This window comes from Callorhinchus milii, unplaced genomic scaffold (genome assembly GCF_018977255.1).
Source record: "Callorhinchus milii isolate IMCB2004 unplaced genomic scaffold, IMCB_Cmil_1.0 Scaffold6, whole genome shotgun sequence".
NCBI lineage: Eukaryota > Metazoa > Chordata > Chondrichthyes > Chimaeriformes > Callorhinchidae > Callorhinchus > Callorhinchus milii.
In genome coordinates, this window is record NW_024704747.1 from 9,844,497 (window position 1) to 9,857,634 (window position 13,138).

General features: G+C 38.2%; 1 protein-coding gene across 1 annotated transcript in view; it reads left to right on the forward strand.

The window, feature by feature from the left end:
- The window catches only part of LOC103180371 (inactive dipeptidyl peptidase 10), a 329,145-nt gene that overhangs the window by 254,964 nt on the left and 61,043 nt on the right, over window positions 1–13,138 (forward strand). The window contains 3 exon segments of the mRNA XM_007896177.2: window positions 460–512; window positions 937–1,018; window positions 11,133–11,253. Coding sequence (XP_007894368.2) covers window positions 460–512; window positions 937–1,018; window positions 11,133–11,253 — 256 coding nt within the window.

Here is a 13,138-nt window from a genome sequence, read left to right on the forward strand (position 1 = left end):
AGTTCAAGAAATTATTTTTGAAATGTGTGATTTAACTACATTTAATGAGTCATCAGCAATATGTCAAGAGCAACTGACCTGATATCAGACTTCATAATCATATAGCAGTTCTAAATATTAAGAATACAATTACTTTTTCCATCTTATTAATATCTTAAATTCTACCCGTGGCAAATATCAATTATTGTGATTATATTTTTTGGGGGGAAGGAATAGCATTAAAACCAAATTGAAAAGAAAATATATTTGGCTGTAGTAAATTGATTTTATCATTATAATCTCAACTCTGATGATTTGTTAATTTAATCACTTAATATTTGATGCATAATGTTTTATCTTGCAGGATAATTATTTCAATCAAATGTACAATGAAGGCCAGAATCTAGGGAGCCATTGCTTTAATATGGTACTCTCATAATCTGTGCATCTGGTGATGTTATTTTTTATTGTTTTCTGCAGGTTTACCACTATTCTTACACTGCCTCATATGCTATTTATGATATACATACCAGGTTAGTACAATATCTCTTTCTGCAACTGCTCCAAATTGTTTTCTTAGTTTTCTTTTTGCTTTTGTAAGGCTCAAAACAAATGTTCTAATTGTGCAAGAATATTAGATAATAATCCTTTTATTTAAAACATGATCCAAGTCTTTAAATCTTGTAAGGTATAGATCACTTGGAGAAAATAGGTTATTTGATTTAAACTGGTAGCGGCACGAGATGATGTTGCTTTAAAATTAAAAAACTCACACAGGATTGAAGATTAGAAGAATTTGTTTCTTCCAACAGAATGGTGGGTGTGTGGATCAAACTAATAGATTTCTGCTTCCAAGCAGCTTTTTCTTAGACAAGAGCAAATTGATTGTACTTTATTCTTAAACTCTATCCTACAGTGTACATTATATTTCTTTTTTTCCTGTTCTATTTTTTAAAGGGAAGTGAGGGAACTGAATCCTCCAGAGGTGGCAAATTCTGTACTACAGCATGCAGCATGGGGCATAGTGGGGCAGCAACTGGTAAGAATCGTTATTTGACATTTGCTTGGGTCACAATATGTTCAGTAGTCCAAAAGGCAGTAAATTTAGTGAGATTTAGTAATTAAATTGCCCACAACAACATAGAGTCACTCCACTTTCCAGTATATTCTGTGAAGCATTTTGAGATTTCCTCCCAGAGTGTTATTATTAATTATTATTATTATTAATTAGAAGTGCAGAGGTGAAATGTGCATTTTAATATGTTCAGTATTTGTTATAATAAGTCATTGGATTTGACATAGTGCCTTGTCACGTGGTCAAGACATCTCAAAGCACTTCGCAGAATATACTGTAAAGTGGAATAAAAACAGTCGCTGGGAACACTCAGCAGGTCAGGCAGCATCTACAGATGCTTTCCAGAGAGAGGAAAGTGAGTTAACGTTTCAGAACTTGGGGATGTTGGATGTTTTTCCATAAATGCTGCCTGACCTGCTGAACGTTCCTAGCCATTTCTGTTTTATTTCAGATTTCCAACATTTGTAGTACTTTGCCTTTTTGCTTCTGCTTCACTTTTTCCTCTCCTCTCACTCCCTCCATGAACCCCTCCAATCGAGGTTTCTGTGCTGCCCACAGCACGGAAACTGCTCTGGTCAAGGTCACAAACGACATCCTGACCATGTGTGAGCAGGGCCTCTTCGACCTCTCTGCTACCTTTGACACCGTGGACCACTCAATCCTCCTCCACCGCCTCTCCTCCCACCTCAACCTTCAAGGTTCTGTCCTTGACTGGTTCAGGTTCTACCTTTCACATCGCCTCCACTTCGTCGCAGCAAACGGCTTTTCCTCCAGCCCACTGTCTCGTGCAGTGTTCCTCTGTCCTCAGTCCTCTCCTCTTCACCCTCTACATGCTCCTCTACATACGATGAACTCATCCGCAGCCATGGGGTAAATTTCCACATGTATGCGGATGACACCCAACTCTACCTCTCTGCCTTCACCCTGAACTCCAGGACTATTGAGGTCCTGACCGACTGCCTGTCCAACATCAAGTTCTAGTCGAGGGCCAACTTTCTCCAACTCAACGTCAGCAAGACCGAGGCCCTCCTGATGAGCTCGCGCCAGTGCCTCCGCATCTCAGGCACTGGCAGCATCAGCCTCCACGGCTGCACATTCAACCTCACTAAGCCAGTCAGGAACCTGGGTGTCTTGTTTGACCCTGAACTGCCCTTTCTCCCTCACATCCGCGCCATGATCGGCACTGCCTACCACCACCTCCACAACATTGCCAGACTCCGCCACTGTCTCACCCCTCAGGCTGCCGAAACCCTCACACACACATTCGTCACATCAAGACCTGATCACAGGAACTCCCTCCTCATCGGCCTTCCCAACTCTTCCCTTCACAAGCTGCAGAACATCCAAAATTCTGCAGCTCGTGTCCTCTCATGCACCAGGCTCCGCGACCCCATCACTCCCACCCTCGCCCGACTCCACTGGCTTCCCCATCCCACAGAGGATCGAGTTCAAGATCCTCGTCCTCACCTTTAAGGCCATCCATGGCCTTGCCTCCTCCTACCTCTCTGACCTGCTGACTCCCTACCAACCTGCCCGCTCCCTCCGCTCATCAGGCTCCGGCCTGCTCCATGTCTCCCGCCCGACCCGCCCTACCATCGGTGGCCAGGCTTTCAGCCTCTCTGCCCCCACACTCTGGAACTCCATCCCACGGTTCCTTTGCCTCGCTTCCTCCCTTGCCTCCTTCAAGGCCAGTCTCAAGACCCTTCTCTTCGACCGTGCCTTTGGTCTCCCTCCCACCTCTCTGTCTTCCCTCACCCCTACACCACCCCTCCCCCATGCTCATGCCCCGACAGCTGACTGTTCAGTGCTTTGGGACGTCCTCCCGACGTGAAAGGCGCTCTATAAATGTAATTTTGTTGTTGTTGTTGTTTACTGTAAAATGGATCCACTGTGCATTTTGTGAGCAAAACATAGCATCTAATCTGTGCACAGCAATATCCCGCAGCACTAGCCATGGAGTGAGTGACCAATTTTATTTGGGGGATTGACGACCAGGACACTGGAAGAAACTCCCTCTCTTTTCAAATAGTCCCATTGGTGTCTTTAACGTCCACCCGAATAGGTGTGAGAACTTCTACTATATAAAAAATAAAATAGGAATGATTGTGGGTTCAATTCCTTCTCTGTGCTGAGTTCGCTTCTGTTAGATATTTAGGAATTGAACCGGAACAAATTGGCTGTGTATCCTTTTTTTAATAAATTGCAGCCAGTAATACATATTGTACCATATGTGAGCAACATCTCTTTCAAGAACTACTCACTGCCTTACAACCAGTCACAATATGCCTGCCCACCAGAAGTCTGCTGTGAGATCAATTCAAAATAACAAGCAAAAATAGATTACTTTTATTCTGCACTATTACGATGGTAACAGAAGAGACTTAGGGAACAATGTGAATTGTTTCTTATGACCAGTAATTAGCTCACCTGGGGCTAAATTTACATTCTATAGGCTCTCAATGAGAATTCATTTTTCTTCCATTTACAAAAAGTAGCAAATTGGCTACAGCAATGACTGATTTCATAAAAATTGTGCACTAAAGTGTTTTATGGAACTTCCTTAAAAGCATTGGAATCAAAAAATATATAATGTGGCATTCAAACTGATTTATGGAAATGAGTCAGATCCAATTTTGGTTACATCCATGAGTTTCACTTAGCAGTTATTATATTACTGAACAGATGAAACGCTACTATTAGATGGACTCTTGGTTAATGTCCTCTTTCCAGGACAATGAATGTATTAATGAGTTTATTTTTGAAGGTCTGATGAAATGTACATATGTTACAAGCCCTAGCTCATCAAGTGCTCTTAAGAGCATGTTATCTTGTGCAACTGCTGAGAGCTTTCTCCCCCTGCTCAAGTGGAAGTTAGATAATTAGGGGTAACATTTTGAGTTGTTATATCATGAAGCAAAGTTACCAGCTTCCAGTTTGAGATTTTCAGGTAACCACTGCCTCTGTACAAGAGCAAACTCTTCAAGAATGCATAGAGAGGAACCACCAGCCCTCACACCCAACCCAAGGGATATTGCAGGCCACAGAGAGAGAGTTCAGCTTCATCTGACCCAATGATACTGCCAGTCAAAGAGAGAGAAAGTGTGTACACCTTCACTTGATCCTAGGATACTGGAGGCCACAGGCAAGAGACAACGCAGCTTCACCTGACCAGAGGGCTTCATCAGATGTAAGGGACTCACTCCATCTTTCCAGCTAAGAGGTGACAAAAAGAAAAGAAGTTACGACAGGACTATGATCTAGGCCACTCTCTAGATCAGGGGTGGGCAATTATTTTGGCTGGCGGGCCACATCACGAGTTCTGGTAAGCTTCACGGACCACACACTTAATATAGATGCAAATGCTTAATATAGCTCAAAATCAAGTCTTACACTTGTACATGCATAAATTAAAGTCTATATAATTGACATTCATTAAAATTAGGTTAAATAAAAACAATTCATTGAGCAGACATTTATTCAATATTTATTCATTTATTCACATACTGATGAGAATGTGAGAAGCTCACTCAATGGGAAGAATGAAAGCGCTGATGTGCATTAACCAGACAATTGAAGTCAGACATCACCTCCATTGTTCCAATGCGGAGTACTGCTGCAAGGTGGTCATCAGTCATCACAGATCTAGGTTTTGATTTATTGAATTTCATCACAGAAAATGTCTCCTCGCATATGTATGTTGATCCAAACAGCACAAGCATCCTCCGGGCATGAGCCTTTATTTTTGGAAAGGTATATTCATTTGAATTGCTCCGCAAGCAATGGATCATATTGCAGGTCAATAAGCTCGAATTGGAGGTCAAATGGGGCTTTGTCAACATCAAATGAGAAAGGTGAAGAGACCAAAGACAGGTCATTTTCGATCAAATTGAAATCCTGGAATCGGCGAGAAAATTCGGCATGTAAGTCAAGTAGTGACAAGGTATATTTTTTAAGGCTTTGATCGCAAACAGTAATCTGCTGCAAAGTTGGAAAGTGGGCGAACAGCCTGTTTCCTATCTGATGCGATAAAATAAATAATTTTGTCATACATGACTTAACACTGCAATGCAAATCGTACATAAAGGCGCCCTTCCATTGCAGTTTTAAATTCAGTTCATTCATGTGGCCCATGATATCAACGGCAAATCAGAGAGCCAATTCGCATCATGCAGCTGTGGGAAATCCGAATCTTTTTGTTTCATGTCCAAAAATCAATCAATCTCTGTTCTCAGTTCCCATACTCTTTTCAAGACCTTTCCTAAACTAAGCCATCTTACATTTGTGTGATACAGAACATCTGTGTGCTCGGATTCCAATTCCTCAAGCAGAGTTACAAATTGCCTGTGGTTTAATCCTCTTGCTCGAATGTAGTTGACCATTTTCGTAACTGTGTCCACAACATTGCTTAGTTTTAGAACACTCTTACAGAGGACCTCTTGGTGGATAATGCAGTGTAGAAAAACAATATTCCGTTCTGGATTTGTTTCTTTGACTTGATCTTGAATTCTTTTCAGTAACCCAACATTTTTGCCTGTAAGATTTGGGCTTCCATCGGTGGTCACATTCACCAATTTTTTCCACTCCACTCCTAATTTTAAGATACACTTATTTACTGTCTCCAAAACGTCTTTTCCAGTTGGTATCTTTCATTGACTGCATTGATGCCAATTCTTCTGTGAGCCTAAAATGTTTGGTGATACCTCGAATAAAAATTATCAACTGGGCTGTGTCTTTGACATCACAACTTTCATCAAGTGCCAGTGAAAAAACATGCAAAATTGCTTACTTTATTTTGTAACTGCACACTGTTTTTATTTACTTTATTTATTTTGGTTTTTAATTTATTTTTATTTTATTTGTTTTATTTTCCACCCACACTGGTAAAAAAATATTTAGAATTCCATTCTTTGTTGAATATTCGCCCTTCAGCTGCCACTTTCCGCTTCTTTGATAAACTCATTTCAAATTAACGTTTTCTTCAGTGAAAAGTATTGCCGTGGTTGCCGCGCGCGTGTTTGAAAATTTGCCGATCTGTACATTTCTGACACTTAAGGGAGTGTACGCACAACTAAGCAGTGTGATAGGCTGATGTTCCCGGTCAGATTCAAATGCGAAATTTATGCGACTTTCTGGGACTGAACAAACTATAATTTTTTCTATTGCTAGACACAATGACGGGCCGGATAGAATCATTTAGCGGGCCGGATATGGCCTGCGGGCCGTCTTTTGCCCACCCCTGGTCTAGATGCACAGTCCTTAATGGGCTGAATGGCCGGCTTCTACACTGTAAAATTCTATGAAATTGACTCATTTTGGAAAAGTGACGTATACCTCCCTGGTTAACATGGTGTAATACATGTGGTCCTTAGAATTCAGTTCTGCCAGTGTCTTGAGTAAATTAAATCATTTGCTCATTACCGGAAGAATAAGCATCATTTGCGGCATACCCTCAAATTCTGAGGGTTGAGCTATTCTGGATTCTATATATATCAAGTGAAATGATTGAGTCTAATTAGATGATCTAACCCAAAGTTAATGGGATGAAAAAAACAATATTTCATAACAGGTTTAAAGTGATCACATTGAACCTGATACAAAATGACACATTGATTGCCCATTGGTTGCACTGAGAATTAATTCAATAAACAGCGATCAGTTGAATAATTGTAAGGGTAATTACGTGCTTTTAATTAGATTCTCTTTATCTTTAGGATTCTTGGAGGAAAAATACAGCAAGATGTTTAAGTTCAATCTTATGGATGATATAATTTTACCGCAGGCAGTGATCTGAGGTGGGGCCTGGAACAAAGCAGGGCAGCAGCCTGGAGTTGTATCACTAGTTCTCCCTCCAGATTTCGATACAAGAGAATCGGAGCTGTCCACATGCTTAGAATTCTGCTAACAAAACCACATTCTGATTTATTCCATCTCAGGAAACATTAAAAACCATTGGACCATTCCAGGATTTTTTAATAATTGTTTTAAGGCTTGGATTCACATCCAATGCAGTCTGACCAGTGTTATGCTACAGCCAAAGGAAAATGGCCACCTCTGGCTCATAGGACCTGAAACTAGTGCATGGTTTGACACAAATTAATTATAATAATCCTTCTATTTAATGTAGAGCATTTTATGACAGGACGACATCTCAAAGGACTTCACAGGGCATAGCTTAAAGCGTAGTGACTGTATTTTGTAGGCCATTGATGTGTAAACCTAATAAAATTGACATAAGTTGTGTTCTATAACTCCAGCAATAATTGCATTGGACATTATGTCAAGTGTTGCAGCATATGTTTTGGCAATGTAAATATGTACTTTTATTTTCCATTCAATATATTTATCCCTTCAAGTACTGTTCACAATATTCCTTCCACTAATTGTGTTTAGTTGCTATCGTAATAATAATAATAAAAGCCAGATTTCTATTACCATTACTTTAATCATTCTAACAAAGGTGGAATAGACAAAAGGAGTATGATTATGGGTCACCTTAATTCCCAGAACAGCTAATAGAAATATTTCACACTGCTTAAATTGGTCACAGGGCCTTATATCTGAATATTGGCCTTATATCTGAATATTGATTATTTTTGCCTTACATTGTTAAGAGTGTGAAGAAACAAAGGTGTGATTTGTTTTCCATTAGCCATGGCTGAGAGTAGTGCAACTGCCTGACAATGCTTGTCTGCAAAGTTTGACTGCTGTTAACAAAGAGGGAAAGTAACAGACCAGATTTCTGATCTTGACAAGCTCAGCAAGTCTTGGGGATGTGTCACTTTGAGATGTTAAACCAAGTTCCCATCTAGCTGTTCAGATGGACATTAAAGATCCCATGAATCCTACTAATCTAAAAGAGAGGGGAGTTTCTCTGAGTGTCCTTGGTCAACAATCACCCAACTAAAATTAATCATTGTTGAAATGGGCTGGAGTTAATCATTTGCTTCATGGATGTGGGACATTGCTGTGCACAAATTGGTTGCCGCACTTACCCACAAATATACAGTCATACATTTTACAATATTTCCTATGTAACACAATGAGATGTCTTCCAATGTGACAGCTGTATCATAAGTAAAGATTATTATTATCATCATCACTATGGAGACAAGTCGAAAACCAAAAGCTCTCCTTGTCTCTGCTGTCAAAACAGAGTTCTGATCTTGAGTCCATTTGAACAATTGTTATGATTCAAAATCCTTCCAGTTTTTGCCGTGTTATAGGAAAGTATTTCCTCTCTAATTTTACGCTTTGTAAACTCCATATTAAGTCTGTCTTTGCTTTACACAGTATGAGGAATCTCCAGGCTGGAGGAATCTCAACTATTTCACTTATCATAAACCTGCCTCGTATTAATCAAAGGACAGGAATATGGCAATGCTCAACAGAAAACCTACAATGTGTCTGTTTGCCAGTTATAATAATAAATTGGTCATTTTCAATCTACGACTGTTTGCGGGACACTGCTGTGCGCAATTGGCTGCCGCGTTTCACTCACAAATATACGGTCAATTCACTTTACAGTCTATTCTGTGAAGCACTTTGAGACGTCGAGAAGAACGTGAAAAGTGCTATATCAAATGCAAGGATTACTATTATATTATTCTATTATAAAGGACGTTCACTCCCACATTAAGTTGAGCATATTTCAGTCAGTGATAAGTAAATAATAAATAATAATAATACTTGCATTAGTGTCTTATCACTTCTTCATAAAATAGTGTCCCACAGTGTCCCACAAACAGTGGTGGATTGAAGTGACCAAATTATTATTGTTTTTTTCTTGAGGGATTATTATCAGGCGTGTGGAGTAAGGAAACTTGCCCAAGGTTTCACCCTGCCGGAATCGAACCCAGGCGAGTGCTCTAACCACTGAGCTACAGGACTCCAAAATGAAGATGAATCACATAACCCTGATAATTTGTGAAACTTCCAGTACTACCCTTGATTTTTTTAAACATTAGGTTTGCAAACATAATTGATTGTAAAGAAATATAATGCAGATCAGCAGCCATAGAAAATCATATTGTCTGTTTCAGGTGATTTGCTGCTGTTTACTCATATATCATGTTTTTTCCATCAGTTCAACGTTAACATAATCATGGTGTTCTATGTGACAGATGTACTAAACATTTGGAAAAACATCCAAACAACAGCGCAGTTCATAATGTTTGACAGAATTGTTACATGCAAATAGCTAACGCACTGAAGTGGAATTAAATATTGGAGAATTTCACTCAGTAGATTGCAGTTAAAACTACTGTGATGGAAAGCTTTACAGTGCATTACTTAGCAATATATTAGTGCTTGAAACCACAACAAGCTGTATAGTTTTGCAGTATATTGAATCTGTAGCATTCAGGAAAGTCAACAGCTTGACTATTAGTTTCATTCCAGTGAGCTGTGCAAATGCTCGCTGAATGGAGTTTTGCAATACACTGTGGGAAGCATTGCAAAATGTAGAGAGTTAGTTATCCAAATCACTGATACAGTATCAACATTTTGTCTATTGATCATCACCCAAAATAAATAAGAGCAAAGCATTGACTTGAGAAATAATGTGATTTTGATATAAAGTTTAACCAGCGTGTTCTTGACTATTGATAGCAATTGTAGACATCCAGTGCAAGATATTTGGGAATTTGCTAATGTTAGTTAGTTAGTTAATGTTAGAAGTGTGCAGTATTGAGCATTAGCATTAGAAGTATTAACAAACCTGTTAAGGTGCACAGCCAATGCGCAAAGTACATCAATAAATCTGCCTTCTCATTGGGTACTACTCAGTTGTTAACTTTATGCCATATGTCCCTTCAGCATTATAGAATTTCAAGTTCTTATGTACATGTGTTTTTATCACTCAGAAAAATCTCATGCTTTTATTTTTTTAAAAAAAGTCTTTGCCAATGCAGTACGTGTTCTATGTAATACTGAAGTAAAAATTGATGCATTGATTGGGAAAATGTCTCATTTGGTGGACTAAAAGCTGAAGTGTCAGATGTAGATCATCTAGTAGGTCACATGTTACTTTCTCGTAAAGCATAAAACAGAGCTGTAGTTATACACCAAGGAGATGCACACCAACTCTCAGGTAAGTGGGAAAAGACAGAGAAAAGCAGCCACAAAGCAATAGATCTTCTGCCATTCATAGACCAAAGACTGTAGCAATCAAAATTTCTCTTGCTGCTAAATGTGTCGGCTGACGTAAAAAATTCCATTACCAAGGCTCATCGTCAAAGTTGCTACATTAGCAACAAGAAATATCTGTCAACATAAAGTGTACTAGATCTTGTGCGTGTTCAAGATTTCTGTCAGGTAGGGGGAAAAGCTAACTTTTCTACAGTGCTCTTTACTCCTCTTCATTTCTCCTGGATGCATTTGTCTCCTTTTTCCGGCAATGAAAGTACAATTCCACACATGCCAAGCACGCTCTTGTACTTTGTTCAATTGGTATTATTATGAGAACATTTACAGTGTGTATTGACAGGTTATTCAACTACAGAGAGCATCATAACTGAATCTAATCATATCCTTGGCTTCAATCATGTTGCATTTCAAAACGTGCACCAATGGAGCAAGCTGGTTTTCTGCAGTGATATCACAAGATCACACCCATTATATTGGGTATGATCATCTATCACACCCAATATAAGAAGGGGAATTTTATGAAGCCAAATAATAGGATCCTATTGCATTTGAACTGCTCAACGAGCCGAGTATAAGTCACACAGACTACTTCAATTATTATGAGGAGTCCTGCTCAGATTCCTTATCAAGTGAATTGACACATATTGGTTCTCGTTGATTCTGCATTGTTATTTCTGTTGCTGTAAAAGGTGCTTGTTTAATAATAATAATAATAATAATAATCCTTGCATTTGATATAGCGCTTTTTACTGATTTAGTATTGACATATCTATTTTAGTTATCTCAGTGTCTTCCATTGTTAATTGCTCATTGAGGTTTTGAAGTATACTGTATTGTTTTTGCACTGAAATATTTATACTCCATACTTTGGGACATAAACTTTATTTCTTCCCTACATTTGATTAATACTTGTTTGTTCATTTTAAATTCCAAGGTTTATATTTTTGAAAATAATATCTACTACCAGACTGATGTAAAGAACAGTGCTTTACGTCTTACTTCATCGGGGAAAGAGGGAATAATCTACAATGGCATTGCAGACTGGTTATATGAAGGTAGGAGGCAACACATTTATTACAATACAACAGCCTGAAGCAAAACTCAAAGCAAATGAAATTAGAGTATCATATTTCCTTGGCCATGTAGTAGAAACTATTCTCGTTCTTTCTGCACAAGTGTCAGTACTCAATTTCTGCAAATATCTTTACCAAATTAAACACCACAAAGTTGTCTTTGCGTAAACTTATATTGACTGTAATATATTGAGTTACCGATGTTATCACTTTTAGTTTTTCAGCCATTGCCTCCAAAAGTGACAAAAAAGTTAAAGAGATGAGAACAAAGTTGTTCCAAATGCAATGCAGTTTGTCCTCAAGAAGATATTCAACTGTTCTTGAGTTCACTATAAAATGAGCTATGTTTTCTGCTGTTTTATGGATGCTATTTTGATGACCATGTGCAATTAAAAACAACCTGTAAATACTTGTGCTCCCTGGTGGGATAGGAACCTGAGGAAATGAAATCCCCTGTGTACCAAAACTGTGTTACTATTCTTTATTATTTTTAAACGATTGTGTGAATAACATCCATCTTCCCTTACTTTATCCTCTTCACACATGGGAATTTGCCCGACAAACACAGAAGGATATCACTAAGTAAGAGTCTAAAGTGCAACATTCACAAATGTTCTGTAATTACAGCTTCTGATCAAGAATGATGCACTGCAAAATTCACTGCAAAAAGAGATGTACAAATGGTAAATCGCGAATGGCAAGGTGGCAAATAATAAATAATGTTTTATTATTTTTTCTTTACTCTGCTGCACTGCTCAACACTGTTGTTGTATTGCACCATGGGCCTTGTCCCCCTCGCCTTGGATTTTTAAAAGAATTGTATTTTATAATCTTTTGGACAGACCAACAGAACAAGAAAATATTCCACTCCCTTTCTGTTGTTTGATCTTGGTTCAAAATTAGAGATTAACATATTTTGAATGAATCCGCTCCTTCAGAGATAAGAGGAGTACTGCAGAAAGTAGAAGTAGCAGTCTACAAAACCAGGATTTCCTTGGAACCATTTTATTATTGACAAACTGTTTGGTACAATACATTCAATAAAATGTTTAAATTATATGTTGTGTTCAACATTCATCTCCTCTTACCTCAAATTCAATCTGTTTTTGTCCTGTTGGTTCCTAACAATTTGCACCTTGACAAGTTGTGAAATCATTACATTTCTTCATAGAACAAATTACTATTGTAGCTCAGCATGAATGCCGTAACCAGCAATTTAAATCTCATTAGCAAAATGCAGCATACTGAGTAAAGGAGCACAGAGACTCCGTAACCTATGGCTCAGAAAGGTAATGCTTAGATGAACATAAAAAACATCTAGTTGAATTAGCCGATTGACTGATGCTCATTGAGGAAGTGTTGTGTTTTACTGCAATGCTCAAGCACCACAAACTCCAAGAATGTGCTGACAAAATAATTTAATGGAAGAATAAATAATAATTCTCCTAAACAAAAATCTTCAGCTGTGATTTAATCTTTTCATGAATGATAACCTTTACATTTAGAAGAAAATAGGGATTTTCCAACAAAAAATATTTTAATAGTATTTTTCCACTTTTTCGTTACAACCATTTCACATTTGCATGGTACATAAAGTAGTTGCATTTACATAAAAAGTACCTTCTGCTATATTTATGTGCAAATTAATGCATGGTGTGTTATGTGGAAAAGAATGACGGTATGATGTTCTAGATGTTCCAATTATTACATTTGAATGATAAAATACATGACCATACAAAATAAATGTTCATGCAACACATGCATGTGTTCAAATGGATAACTAATCTTAAATATTTAATTGTATTCACATAAAGGAGGGTATATAAAAGCAAGCTCTCAATAGGCAACCAAGGACCCAGCATTTATT